General features: G+C 38.5%; 1 protein-coding gene across 3 annotated transcripts in view; it reads right to left on the bottom strand.

Annotated features, from left to right (window-relative positions):
- The window catches only part of rims2a (regulating synaptic membrane exocytosis 2a), a gene marked incomplete at its 5' end in the record, with an annotated part of 169,336 nt that overhangs the window by 117,022 nt on the left and 38,187 nt on the right, over positions 1-14,127 (bottom strand). For all 3 annotated transcript variants that reach the window (XM_079430542.1, XM_079430543.1, XM_079430541.1), the window contains one exon: positions 10,437-10,714. In XM_079430542.1, coding sequence (XP_079286668.1) covers positions 10,437-10,714 — 278 coding nt within the window. The remainder of the gene's footprint in view (positions 1-10,436; positions 10,715-14,127) is intronic.

Below are 14,127 nucleotides of genomic sequence, written 5' to 3' on the forward strand. Positions count from 1 at the left end.
TAGCAGACGCTTTTATCCAAAGCGACTTGAGGACATAAGAAGCAATCAAAACCAACAAAAGAGCAACAACGTGCAAGTGCTATTACAAGTCTTGGTTAGCCTAACGCAGTACAGATAAATATTATTATTATTATTATTTAGTTTTGTTTTTTTTAAATAAAAATGCATGGATAAAATAAAATTACAATAGAGAGTGCTAGAGTTAGAGGGTCAAGTAAAGATGGAAAAGATGAGTTTTTAGCTGTTTCTTGAAGATGGGTAAGGATTCGGCTACACGGATTGAATTGGGCAGGTCGTTCCAAGGAGTTGTGTTGCATGTTCCGAGAGAAAGGGTCTGATCTTCTTAATATTGTATAATGCAAATCTGCAGGACCGGGCAGTTTTAGCAATGTGGTCTGAGAAATTCAGCTTATCATCAATCACAACTCCAAGGTTTCTGTCTGTTTTTGAAGGAGTTATGGTAGATGAGCCTAACTGGAAGTGAGATTGTGATGAAGCGATGGGTTTGCTGAAACTACAAGCAGTTCTGTCTTAACTAGGTAGAGTTGAAGGTGATGGTCCATCATCCAGCAAGAAATGTCTGTTAGACACGCTGAGATGCAAGCAACTATCGTCGGATCATCAGGATGGAATGAGAGGTAGAGTTGAGTGGCATCAGCATAGCAGTGATATGAAAAGCCATGTTTCTGAATGACAGAACCTAATGATGCCATGTAGACAGAAAAGAGAAGTGGTCCAAGAACTGAGCCCTGAGGCACCCCAGTAGCTAGATGTTGCGACTTGGATACCTCACCTCTCCAAGATACTTTGAAGGACCTATCAGAGAGGTAAGACTCAAACCACTGGAGTGCGGTTCCTGAGATGCCCTTCCTCAATAGGGTTGACAAGAGGATCTGATGGTTGACCGTATCTAAAGCAGCAGACAGATCTAGCAAATAAGTAATAAAGATTTGGAAGCCGCTCTTGCAAGCCTTAGGGCTTCAACAACCGAAAGCAAGGCAGTTTCGGTCGAATGTCCACTTCTGAAGCCAGATTGGTTACTGTCCAGGAGGTTGTTCTGTGTGAGAAAGACAGAGACTCGGTTGAACACAACTCGTTCAAGTGTTTTTGCAATGAAAGGAAGAAGGGAAACCGGTCTATAGTACAGTTGGGTTAAGGTTTTTTAAGAAGTGGAGTTATACAAGCCTGTTTAAATGCTGAGGGAAAAATTCCAGTGTGAAGGGATGTGTTAATGATGTGAGTGAGTGCAGGTACAACTGCAGGAGAAATGGCTTGAAAAAGATGAGATGGAATAGGATCAAGCGGACAGGTAGTAGGATGACTGGAAAGGATGAGTTTAGACACTTCTGCCTCAGAAAGTGGAGAGAAGGATGTGAATGAGTGTATGTTTGCTGGTAAGATGTGTTTGATAGATTGTGGTGTGGAAAATTGTGCAATGAGGTTTGTAATTTTATTAATGAAGAATGTGGCAAAGTCGTCAGCTGTTAGAGATGATGAAGGAGGGGGAGGAGGAGGACAAAGGAGGGAGGAAAATGTTTTAAAGAGCACACGAGAGTTAGGCGAATTGTTAATTATCAATCAATGTTAGAATAAATAAGACTATAAAACATCCTTCATGTATTATTGGGTCATGTATTATCTAAAAAAAAAAGAGAGAGAAAATAACGAGAAAAAAAAACTTATTACTGCACATTTTTTTGTCCACATTGTAATTATTTTCACAATAATTAAGCAGGCAAATTCTACTTGCTTAGTTGATATGAAAATAAAATTATTATTTGCATATTGTTTATATTTTTGCCCTTTCATTTGAAGGGAAATTACCACATTCATGACAGTTTTTGTGCAATTCAATGTTTTTCAAAGTTATTTGAACTAGAGAGAGAGAGAGAGAGAGAGAGAGAGAGAGAGAGAGAGAGAGAGAGAGATTTAATTTATAAATTCACACAGCAACAACAACAACACGCTTACTATATAACAATCACAGTCATTTGGAAGAAGAGTTTCCCGGCCACATACAAGGCATCTCTGAGGCCCTTATGGAGTCAGACTGAAGCGGAAAGAACACAGTGTGACTGAATCCGCTCTGGTTTTGGCAGAGAGCTCTGTCCATTTGTAATAGGTCAGTGCAGGGAAGTAACCATTCTCTGATGGAAGACTTTGGCTAGAAGAAGCAGCCAAAACTCTTGCATTTTGGTGACATTATCTTAAGCCTTTTGCCAGATATTTATCATGAAAACATACAATTCAGGAAAACTCCATTCAAAACTCTTTCTATAAAGAACACATAGTCAATTAAATGCCTCAGTGTGACATTTCTCTAAAATGCAATCGCTGCAATTCAGCAACCAGCAGAAGTTGGCAGCCACACCTTGCCTCCTCCAATCAAGCGCAGCACAGGCTTCAAAGCCATGTGAGAAAGAGCAAAAGCACAGGAACAAAGGGATGCTTGCACCGAACCCCTGGTGTGAGAGAAATCTAGTTTGCTGATTTGCAGAGTGTATGTGTGTGCTGGCAGTGGAAGAGGCTCGAGCTGTAGATCCCTGGAGTGAGACGATGGCCTTGCTCTTCTCAACACTTTAAACTGCATAAAACACACCATTCAGCCTCGCGCCCTGAGGTCCTTCAGATGTTTACGGTGAAGTGAAGGACCACTGACACCCCTTTTAGAGCTGGATCTTGACTGGAGATCTGTGAATGTCTCTCAAAACCTGCCCAATTCCCTAAAGACGCAAGAACCAAACAATGACGCACATGACTGTTACTAGATAAACTGGCAGAGTTAATAGCCAACTGATGTGGGATTTTTCAACGACAGATACTAATATCTAGAGGTCAGAATAATATACACAATTTATATTAAAATTATTTTAAAAATGATTCAAAATATTGTAGCATCAATACAACCTTTGAAATTCAAAATAGATTTAAAAAGAGACAATAAGATACTTTAAAACAATATATAAATCCCCAGTTCACCACCAAACATTTAATAAATTAATAAATCTTAATACAAACACTAAAATAAATAAATAAATAAAATTTTGAATTACTAACCTGTTTATTAAGACTAATTCACAAATGAGTAAGCAATAAAAAAAAAATCCTCACACCTGAAAACAGCTGCAACAGACAACTTAAACACATTAATCATATTCTGTGGACCAAATGGCCATGACAAAAAGTCATGGAAATAAGAATGGTGCATCTTAAGAGAAATATCAATTTAATGACTCAAATTTAAATTATATATGTATACACACACACACACACACATATATATATATAAACATTTTTATCATTATTGCAGGTGTGATAACTTAGCAATTCAAAATGCAACTAACAGTGATTAAATGTGTGTAAAATTCGCATAGTTAATTGCGATTGGACAGCTTTTTTGCATTTATTAGCATACTGAACTCTGATTGGTCGTTTCTCACACAGCCGCCACTAGACAAGATGCTTGCTGAGTGTCATGACAACGGCTGCGGCATTTCATTTACACAGAAGCCGAGTCACCTCGCAGCCGCTTCACATACACATTTTCTATCTATTGGTGCCTCGCAAGCACAGCTATTTCCTTCAGCAAATGCAAATATAGTGACTTGTGATGGGTTACAAACTCACCCGATGGTGCTGAGCGCCTGTTCCAGGAGCTCCGTCTGCAGAATATTCTGCGGCGGCGTGAAAGCCCCATTAAAATGAGATAAAACCGAGCTACAGAACTGACGCAATGTCTCAAACTGCATTTTCCCTCTTCCTCTCCGTTATCCTGCGTATATTCCCGCTCTCTCTCAGACGAAACTCCTCCAGCGCTCCTCGCTCCGGACGCGCCGCATCTCCAGCGCAACATAAACACGATTCAACTTCTCGATGTATTCTGATCCCGGTGAAAAGTGCGTTTGGATGAGGAGAGCGGACCGACACCGACTCTCCCGGTCATTATTATCCGAACTTACAGAGAAAGCGAACGCGCAGCGTTTTCCTTAACCCACCGGGAGATCCCTCCCGCCTTCATTTATCCTCGGTAATGCAAACGCCGTATTCTAGAGCGCCCAGGCTCAGGATTCTGTCTCCCATCTAGCAGCCACTCGCTCTCAGGAGCACCAGAGCAGCACTACACATCCTCTAGCAGCATTACAGCGCATGTGGCGAGCGTGGGGAGGAGGGGAGCTTTCTTTCTCCCACATCATTAAGGGTTTTCTGTGGAGAGAGCTGCTCTGCACTAAAAGACAACTATTGTGTGTGGATACTTGATGACCTGAAGGAATAAGAGCGCTAGAAGAACAGAAAACGCTTTCTTGTGAAGTGCACTGCCCTGAGGACACAAGGAAAAAGAGGGCTTTCTAACATGCATTCTGACCTTAAAAAAAAAAAAAGTTCTATATGAATTTAAAAGTGAAGCAGGGCCCTTAAAATTACATTCTGTTGTGAGAGACATGTTAAAGCCATTAGCAGGATGATGCAACCTACAGTATAAAATCAAGACCGTGCAGTTCTATTAATGTGTGTTTACTGTACATTGCATTTGTTTCTAAAAAACTATACAATGTAGTACAAAGTTAGATGGATCAATTGACTGCAAAAAGTGAATAGTACATAGAGATATACAGATAGAATGACGGATAGATAGAACGAGAACGACAGAACGATAGATAGATAGATAGATAGATAGATAGATAGATAGATAGATAGATAGATAGATAGATAGATAGATAGATAGATAGATAGATAGATAGATAGATAGATAGATAGATAGATAGTAAATTGTAATACATTTTTCAGAATTAATTGGTGGATAGAAAGTTAAAATAGCAATTATTTGAAATAGAAACGATAATCTTTTGTAAACGACTTGCAATGAGACTGTTACAGCGCTGTGGAGGAATTTTGTCTCATCTCATCTTGGCAGAATTGTTGTAATTCAGCCACATTGGAGGGTTTTCGAGCATGAACCGCCTTTTTAAGGTCATGCCACAGCATCGCAATAGGATTCAGGTCAGGACTTTGACTAGGCCACTCCAAAGTCTTCATTTTGTTTTTTTTTCAGCCATTCAGAGGTGGATTTACTGGTGTGTTTTGGATCATTGTCCTGCTGCAGAACCCAAGTTCGCTTCAGCTTGAGGTCACGAACAGATGGCAGGACATTGTCCTTCAGGATTTTTTGGTAGACAGCTGAATTCATGGTTCCATTTATCACAGCAAGTCTTCCAGGTCCTGAAGCAGCAAAACAGCCCCAGACCATCACACTACCACCACCATATTTTACTGTTGGTATGATGTTCTTTTTCTGAAATGCTGTTACTTTTACGCCAGATGTAATGGGACACACACCTTCCAAAAAGTTCAACTTTTGTCTTGTCAGTCCACAGAGTATTTTCCCAAAAGTCTTGGGGGTCATCAAGATGTTTTCTGGCAAAACTGAGATGAGCCTTTATGTTCTTTTTGCTCCGCAGCAGTTTCAGCTTTCAAAAACGTTTTCACACAGGGCCATGTGGGTTTGGATTTTTCACTTCATAAAAAAAACCCTTCATTTAAAAACTGCATGTTGTGTTTACTTGTGTTATAGACAGACAGACAGACAGACAGACAGATAGATAGATAGATGCCCTTGCTAAAGCTCAAATGCACCAATTGTTTAGAGATCCACGTTTAAATCATTAGTGTTGAATGGTCTAGAGAGCAGACCAGGCAGGTGTGAGATCAGAATGCTGATACTGAATTCCTGCAGGTGCATCTTTCATTTTCTTAATAACTCTCTCAGGACAAAACCTCCATATCACAACATCAGCTGCTCCCACAGCGCTAATCCAAGAGCATGAAACCTGATTACATCATACTTAAAGTGAAACTTGTGCTGACCTCTTGAACAAACGACATAATATGCATGTCTGTCTATATTGCAGTACCTGCTGTGACGATAGATCAGCTCCCAACCCTAAAAATGACTCATGCAACTTCAGCTCTAAAGCAACCACTGTTGTCTGTAGTTCAACTTAGGTGTCACATTGCATCTAGCGCCAATAAAAACACTAATGGATTTTATAGATGGAGGGGGAGGAGATACAAACGCACGAAAACCGGTGAAACCCAGAGAAACACAACGGCTGTAATTAAATCCGAATCCCAGTGTAATTATTATTGTTTCATCTAGCAGTTTCACCCACACTCGCACCGTGTCTGAGCGTTCGCGCCAATGACACCTCCGAGACCAAGACAAATTAGGCTCTTCCCACATTATTTCAGGATATAAATAGGCTGTCAGCACTTTTTCAGGAGAGGAGAATCAGAGTTAATTTAAACATTCTTTAAGATTAATGGAAGTGCTTTTCAGTGATTTCCTGCGCTCTATTCCTGGGCATCAAAATATTTAACACATTCTCCTGTTGAATGGTCAGGCCGTTCTTATCCACTTTAGCAGCATGTAACCCCAAAACAACCCTGCCACTTTTCATAAACAGAACTAGGGCCTGAAATCATTAAAAAAAATTATACAAGGTGCTTAAAGTCCATGTACAGTGATATTAAAATATGTGTTCTGAGTTTGTGACACAACAGAAAACTGTGTTATTAACCACCCAGCCAAATTTGAATGATAAAAAAAAATTTGCCAAGTAACTAAAATAAGTTATCAAAATCTTAAAAAAATAAGCAGGACTCTCTGCTCTCAAATGCTGGGGGCGTGTCCGCTGTCGGCGCTGAAACCACGCCCACTCGCGGGAAAGCAGCCGTCTCTCTCAACTGTCAAAAAAAGAAGAAAGAAGAGAAAGCGGTACAGCTCGCATTTCTAGATGCAAATTGTGAATGCTCAATGTTTTTAAATTGTATGTATTCTGACACATATTGATGTCTCTGAGCTAGAACCGTCCCTGCCTAGAATCTGTATATCTAATATCACAGACATTCAAAATGACAAACTAAGAACTTGACCTCTCAACGTAGTTATTATAGTGTTGGGGCGGGGCCACGCTCGGTGGCTCCATTGCGTCATGGAGCCACCACTTTAGCCCCGCCCAAAGAATCCTGAACACAGAATTGGTGAAAAACTGTTTAACTCCACAATTAAGTACTACATAGTTCCGAGTCTTTGTAATGTGTCTCAGCAATACATTTCTAACATTTGTAATGTGTTTAGAAACAATTCTCAGAATTCTCTTTACACGGACTTTAACCTTCATGAAATGTTAATTGTCAACCTTGGGATGTCAAACTAAATATTACATGAGCCGTTTTATTTTCTATTCATTTTATATGAGCTTTGCAACCCTTTATGAGTTTGCAACTGTTTACAATTTAACCCCTAGATTTTTGTGATTACTCCAGCAATAATGAAAAAAAAGAAATTAAGAAGAAAAAAAAATAACTAAAATTTCTTCAGTGGAAGATTTTCTATGGAAGATTTCATTTCTATGGAAGCTTGTTTCCACCACTGAAATACAATTTAAAAAATGTATAAAAAAGTAATCGAAATCTCAATTTTTATCTCACAATTCTGACAGAGCACATTTTTTTTATATTTTAAAATAAAATAAAAAAATATTTTATGAGTTGGAATTTTATAATGTGACCTTTTCTTATTTTAACTCACAATCGCATTTATCTTACAATTACCTTTCCTTAATTTTTACTATGCACTTTCACACAGTAAGAAAAAGATTACTATTTTCCAAACAACAAAAGCATACAGTCATCATGTCTGTCAACTCTCATAAAACTAGTCAATATACTCTATGTGCTATTTTCTGGTCCTAGCCATATTTAAAGGAACAACATTTCACCCAAAAATGAAAACAAAATTCCTCATATGGCATAAACTTTGAAAGCAGCTGCTTACTTTCAAAAATACAGTACTTGTGAAAGTCAGAACCAATATAGAACTATAACACTCTCTGTTACACAACACTGAACAAATCAGACACTGCCTCGCTACCATATGGCAGGCACATTTTTAACATCTAACCTTTTGGGGATAACACGTTATACCAGACAGAAAGTGCAAATGAGCATTTACAGTTTTCGTGACAGAAGACGGCATACAAACCGATCTGATTGAAAAGAACAGCTCTGCTGTTAGTAGCTTTTTATACATTTCACAGCAGAGAGGTGCACAATTTGTTCTGCTGAAAATGTCAGACTGCATCCATGAAAGGAGCTTAAAGCTCACCTGCTGTCCTGAGCTGTTCACGGACATCTGCCAGGTAAAGAAGCCAAGGATGGGTAAAAAAAACAAATGAAATGCATTTCTAAAATTTTTTATATTTTTGGTTTTAAGCAAGTTTTGCAAATGTTAATGGTTTGATTCTCAGTTAAAACACAAACTGCTTGCACAAATTGTTCAAAAGTTAGGCTTAAATAAATGAATAAGTAAATAAAGGTTTCCACAAAAATATTAAGAACAGCACGACTGTTTTCAATATTGATAATAGATCATGGACATGCATGTGACACTGGATCATGACACTGAAAATGCAGCTTTTCCATCACAGAAATAAGTTGGATTTGAAAATATATTAAAACTGAAAACATTTATTTTAAATGGTAACATTATTTCACAGTATTACTTTTTTTTACTGTATTTTTTGGTCAAATAAATGAACACAAGATACTTTTTTGAAACAGAAACAAACAAGTAAATTAATTAATTAAAAAATAAAATGAAACCGAAGAGAATTAAGGTACATTTGTAAATTGACACACTGTCTTAAAAACAAACATCCTACATATGTGCACAGACCAACAATTAAGCGATGACAGAACTCGCTCCAGTATATCCATACACTAAAAGACTAAGTCTAAACACGCAGTTTTCGCATTTCCAGGGTTTGTCATTCAAATGTGCTCGCATCAACACAACACACACACACACACGCTAACGACAGGTGAGATCAGCCCCAGCCCTGTGGCACACGGCCCAACATTCCTCTCCTCCGCAGGTATTCAGGAACGGAAAATCAAACCAACACACAGCGGTCGCCTCGGATTCAAGGAAGCAGGCATCTGTTTCTACAGAGACGTCTCTCTAGGACTGGCCCCTGACCCCCTGATACAGCCATCCCAGCAAAAGGCGGAGAGAATTTGATACAAGGGCTCAGAGAGACACTGCCACAGTGTGGAAAACGATAGAATCGCACTCACTGCTCACACTGCATTAGCATCTCCCTTTAGATTAGGGGTGTAATGTTTGATAAATGTGTTATGACACCCTGCATTTGTTCAAGAGGAGGTTTCACCATAAATTACTGATTGTTATTTACCTGTCTAGTGTGTTTAGCACCAAATTAGCAATGGTAAACGGAGGAAAAACAGATGGAACAGATGAACGAATGCATTGTGGGCTCCAGCTGTTGTTATCCCAGTTTCAGTTTCACATGGTCTATGTATGCATGTGTGGTTAAAACCAGATACCTTTCATACATGTACTGTAAAAGCCAAAGGGTTCACTAAAAGACTATATCCTAAATTATAATTAAACTTCACAAAATTATTTAATTTTACTGAAACGTAAAGGTTTATTTCAACTCCAGAATGAAAATATCCTTATAATTGACTCACCTCCATGTCATGTCAGCGGAAATTAGAGAAAACTGTTTCTAACGTTTTAAATAGATATTGTTCTTACAAAAATGCATAGTTTCGCAACAGGAGGCCTTTATTCAGCCCCCGGAGCCATGCGAGGCACTGTTTATTATGGATGGATTCACTTTACCGGACTTCTTTTGGACTGTTGAATGAAAATATCCGCACACTGCCATTATAAAGCAAGAGAAGAGAGTCATAAAGAAGAAAATTATAAAGAATAAAGAGATATACACCTAGGATGTCTTAAGGCTGAGTAAATCATGGGCTAATTTTCATTTTTGGGTGAACTAACCCTTTAATATAATTAGCTACTGAATTCACATAACTTTTTCTATTAAGTGGAATTAACTTTTAGTTTAAGTTAATATTAATGTACAATGAACTAGTTTCATTTTCTGTTCAATTTGAATTTTATCTACTAATAAATATACTCTGAAATTATATATTAAACATCCCATAGTAACATTCTAGAAACTAGCCAAACAATCAAACCCACCATCTATCAATGTCCTAACAACCACCCAGAACACCTTAGCAACAACCTAGTAACCACCCAGAAAACCCAAGCAACTGCCTAGCAGCACCAAAGCAATCACTTAGCCCAGCAACCACAAGAATACCCTAGCAACCATTTAGAAAACATCCAGAACATTCTAGAAAACACTTAGTAACAACCTACTGTAGCAACAACACAGTAACTGCAAACTATCTCAGCAAAAATCAGTTTTCTTAATGTAGCATGAATAACTTGAAGAGTGCTGCCGTTTAAACAGAATAAGGATTTCTAAACACAAGGTTATTGCTAGAGCAACTGTTTCAACACTAAAAACACATTCACCGATATCATCTGCACTCACCTGTTGCTCAGAGGGTTGTTGGGCTTCAGAGTGGAGTTGTTGTTGAGGGACGCCTGGCGCGGGAGTCCTGGAGCTCGGCTGCGGTCCCCTGGAGGCCCCTGGTACAGCAGTGGGGCTTCCTGAAGTTTGGCCTTCTTTTCCTGCGGAGCCTCTTCGTGGCGGCGGTGAGGGTCACTCGCACCCGAGGGCAGGGCGCCCCCTGGGCCACTGTAGAACCAGGCCCCTGACTTGGTGAGGATTTCTTGTTGTTTTCGGCACAGATTGCATACCCACATCACCTGACGGTGAGAGAACAGGAAGTTAGAATCACAGGAGAACACAAGACCCCAAATGAAATGAATGAAAACTTGCTGTTGTGGGAGAAGCGATTTGTAGTCTTAAATGAGTCATTTGTGTCTCAACTGTGAAGCCAAACACAGAGTGAATAGTGGGATATTTGTCCGGAACCTCATACGCAGGTCCCACAACAAGCAGGTTCGGCAAACGGTTATGCTGGTGCAGCTGACAAACAAAACTGTCAAAATTCATGTGAGAGGAAATGAAGAATGCAAAGTTCTGGCTCAACCAATGGCATGAGTTTGGGGGCGGAGCCACCTGGTTTGTCTGACTTTTAGAGTGCTGCAGGGATGGCGTATTTTTGTAGGCCAAATCCTGTAAACGAATTAGCATTTAAGTACTTCTGGTTTCATTTTCCTGAAGTCAGTGGGTTTTTGAATGGGTTAAATGCTTGAAATAATGTCTGTGGTTAACACAAGCTCAAGATATTTACATGTTTTGTTCTATGACACAAAAAAATCATCAGTAATAATACCCTTGCAGTGTTGCCAAGTCCATGGTTTTCCTGCAGAATTGGGCTGCTTTTATACTGTTTCTGCCGGTTGTTTATTCAGTCTGTGGGTTGAAGCGAATCTGTGTTTAGCTTTTTACTATTGGCGACTGTATTTAGACATCAGAAAGTTGTATTAAATGATAGCAAAACTTGTAAGAATCAAACTGTTGTTAGTCACAGAGCTTATTTTCTGTATTATTTCAAAAGCCAATGGAAAAATCCTATTGGGTTTTGGCGAGGGAACCAGGGTGATGCTAACTTATGGGTTGGCTTGCAAAAATGCGTCATCCCTGCAGATGTGGAACGGGGTGGAAAAGGCAGTAGGTGTTTAGAAACCTGTTTGGAAAGAACCATTTTTTTAGCTATTATTACTGATCTCAGGTCTTTACAACCTCTCAAATCTTCTGCTTTCAACACTCCTGAAAAACTCTTGAAGTCCCACCAACACTGAGGGCACAGCAGGCTGACCTTGTTATCTACCCAGCAGAAATGCACTTAGCAGGCGTTTGGCATCAAAGCTGCCATCCAGTTTGCTGGTGGTAATTAAACATGCTCCGAGTCTCATCCGCACACACAGGCTTTCATCCATTCAGCCTGAATACATAATGCCACAACAGCTCCCAGAAATGATGCGTCTCACAGAAGAAATGAACTGGGAAATTCTAATTATTCTACAATATTCCAAAACAAAGAGAAACTCTGTTCCTTGCATACATAAAGATGGTAATATAACATAAATATAACAAATTGCACTATATGAACTACTACAATGCTTTTTTGGAAGCTGACAGCCCCTGGTCAGCATTCATTCACTTTGACTCTATGGAAAGAGCAGCTCTTCAGAAAAAAGTGAGCCTCGCAATAAATAATGATGACAGAATTTTTCCTGTAATATCCAAACAAAAGAGCCCACAATATATTCAAAACCAATAACTGTTATGAAACTTGAAAAGTTGTGTATGGGCTGCCCTATCAAGTGAAAAGGTCACATCTTTCAAGTGGTTTTTGATAAGATCACAGTGAACAATTGCACTCCGAACGGCTCTGAGACGTACCACAGATGGATGTGAGTGTTATTGTGATGAATGTTTGGTCAGTCAGCGATAGACCAACGAAAAGATGTGTGCGGTGAAAAATTGATAAAGTGCTGAGTGAGCTGTCATTGGTGTCAAATGGCAGGGGACCTTTCTGGGTAAATCTCATGAAGCCTGTCAAGAACATGCCCAGGTCATGTTTCACCCCAAAATCAAAAGAGCAAACAAACAAAAAAAAAAAAAAAAAAAAGCAAAATTAAGTCTATTTTTAAAACCTTTAAATATTTATTTATTTATTTGTTTATGACAGACATAGGAAGTACATTTTAATTAAAATATAAAGTATTTATACAGCTAATGCTAATGTACGTAAAAAAGTCATTGTATTAATTATAAATAATATAAGAAAAAAATAATGAAAACCAAAATTAAGATTAATAAATTGTAAATTAATAATAACGTAATTTCTAAGGACCTAAACCTAATTTAAGTGAGCTTTAGACAGAACAAAGCCAATAATGCTCACAATGCTTTTATTTTGAATGAATGAAATATTAAATATTAAATATTAAAATATGAAATAATATGAAATATTAAATATTAAAATAAAAAATATATATATTTTTTTAATCAATGCAAGTTTTGCAATTAGTAAAGCATGAGATTTGATAAAGCATCTGACTACCTCTGTGAGGTACTGTAAGTAAAACATAAACATCAATATGAAACTTGTATATTACTGTATCAGACAGCATAACCGGAGAGGCCGTCCTGGGCCGCTGAATATTTTATAGATGTTTGATAAAAGTGAGGAAGTTCTTGATGAAGACAGCTTTATCATTCACCAGCTAAAACATCGCCTGCAGGTGGAACATGAATATTTAATGCGCTTCTATATTTAGAGCCCAGCAGCTCGTAATAGACTAGATGCATATTCATAGGTTTTATTTTCTCTCAACTTAAAAAGGACCTGTTAAACAAAGTGTTAATTATGCAGCAACAGAATCCAAAATAGACAGATCTCTAAGAGGGAAAGAACATATGCAGCTCAGTCCTCTACAGGTATGTCACATTGTCGAAAAGTACCTCTATTATTAGCTGAAATATTGTGCAAATTAAGGTCCAATAAGATTTTAGAATTCAAGCTGCTGTTTACATTAAGAGACCCATAAATGATGATAGTGGGTGATAGTGAATCATGTTCTTATTTTCTAGATTAGGTCTTTTAATGACAAACAGTTTTCCAAATAACAATATGCAGCTTTTTTCCATTGCCTGAATCTCAATAACACAATAAAAGCTTAATGCTAATCATTGTAGCTATGCTTACCCATGTTAGCTGTGTATTGTTTGGTCCAAATGGATGAAACTGATGTTCAATAACTGAATTCAAAACTCACAGACAGCTCCACACGGTTTCATATGCCAAAGTCCTGCGTAAAAGGTGACCTTTCAGAGTTGGGGATCAAATGCTCCTTCTGCTGTCAAGATTGTGCTTCAGTTAAGATTTTGCAGGAAAAAAGCAAAGAAGATTAATCCTGAGATCGATCCAAGTTGTCAAAAATAATATGCCGCAAAATAAAAGCAATTGCTCATGCAGGAAGATGATATAGAGCGATCGGAGCGGCACGTAATCATGTTTTCGCCACCGAGCATCACTAACACGGGTCTCATTACCGATGCATGTGAGTGCACAGCTCCACCGGGGCTGAGTCTGACTCATTACCCATGCACAACGCTCACTAACTCTCTTCAAAGGATGCTGATGAAGACAGAAACACTAACTTCAACATCAGCATGTGTTAAGTCACTGATGTGCATCAGATAT

This window comes from Barbus barbus (assembly GCF_936440315.1).
Source record: "Barbus barbus genome assembly, chromosome: 12".
NCBI classification, from domain to species: Eukaryota; Metazoa; Chordata; class Actinopteri; order Cypriniformes; family Cyprinidae; genus Barbus; species Barbus barbus.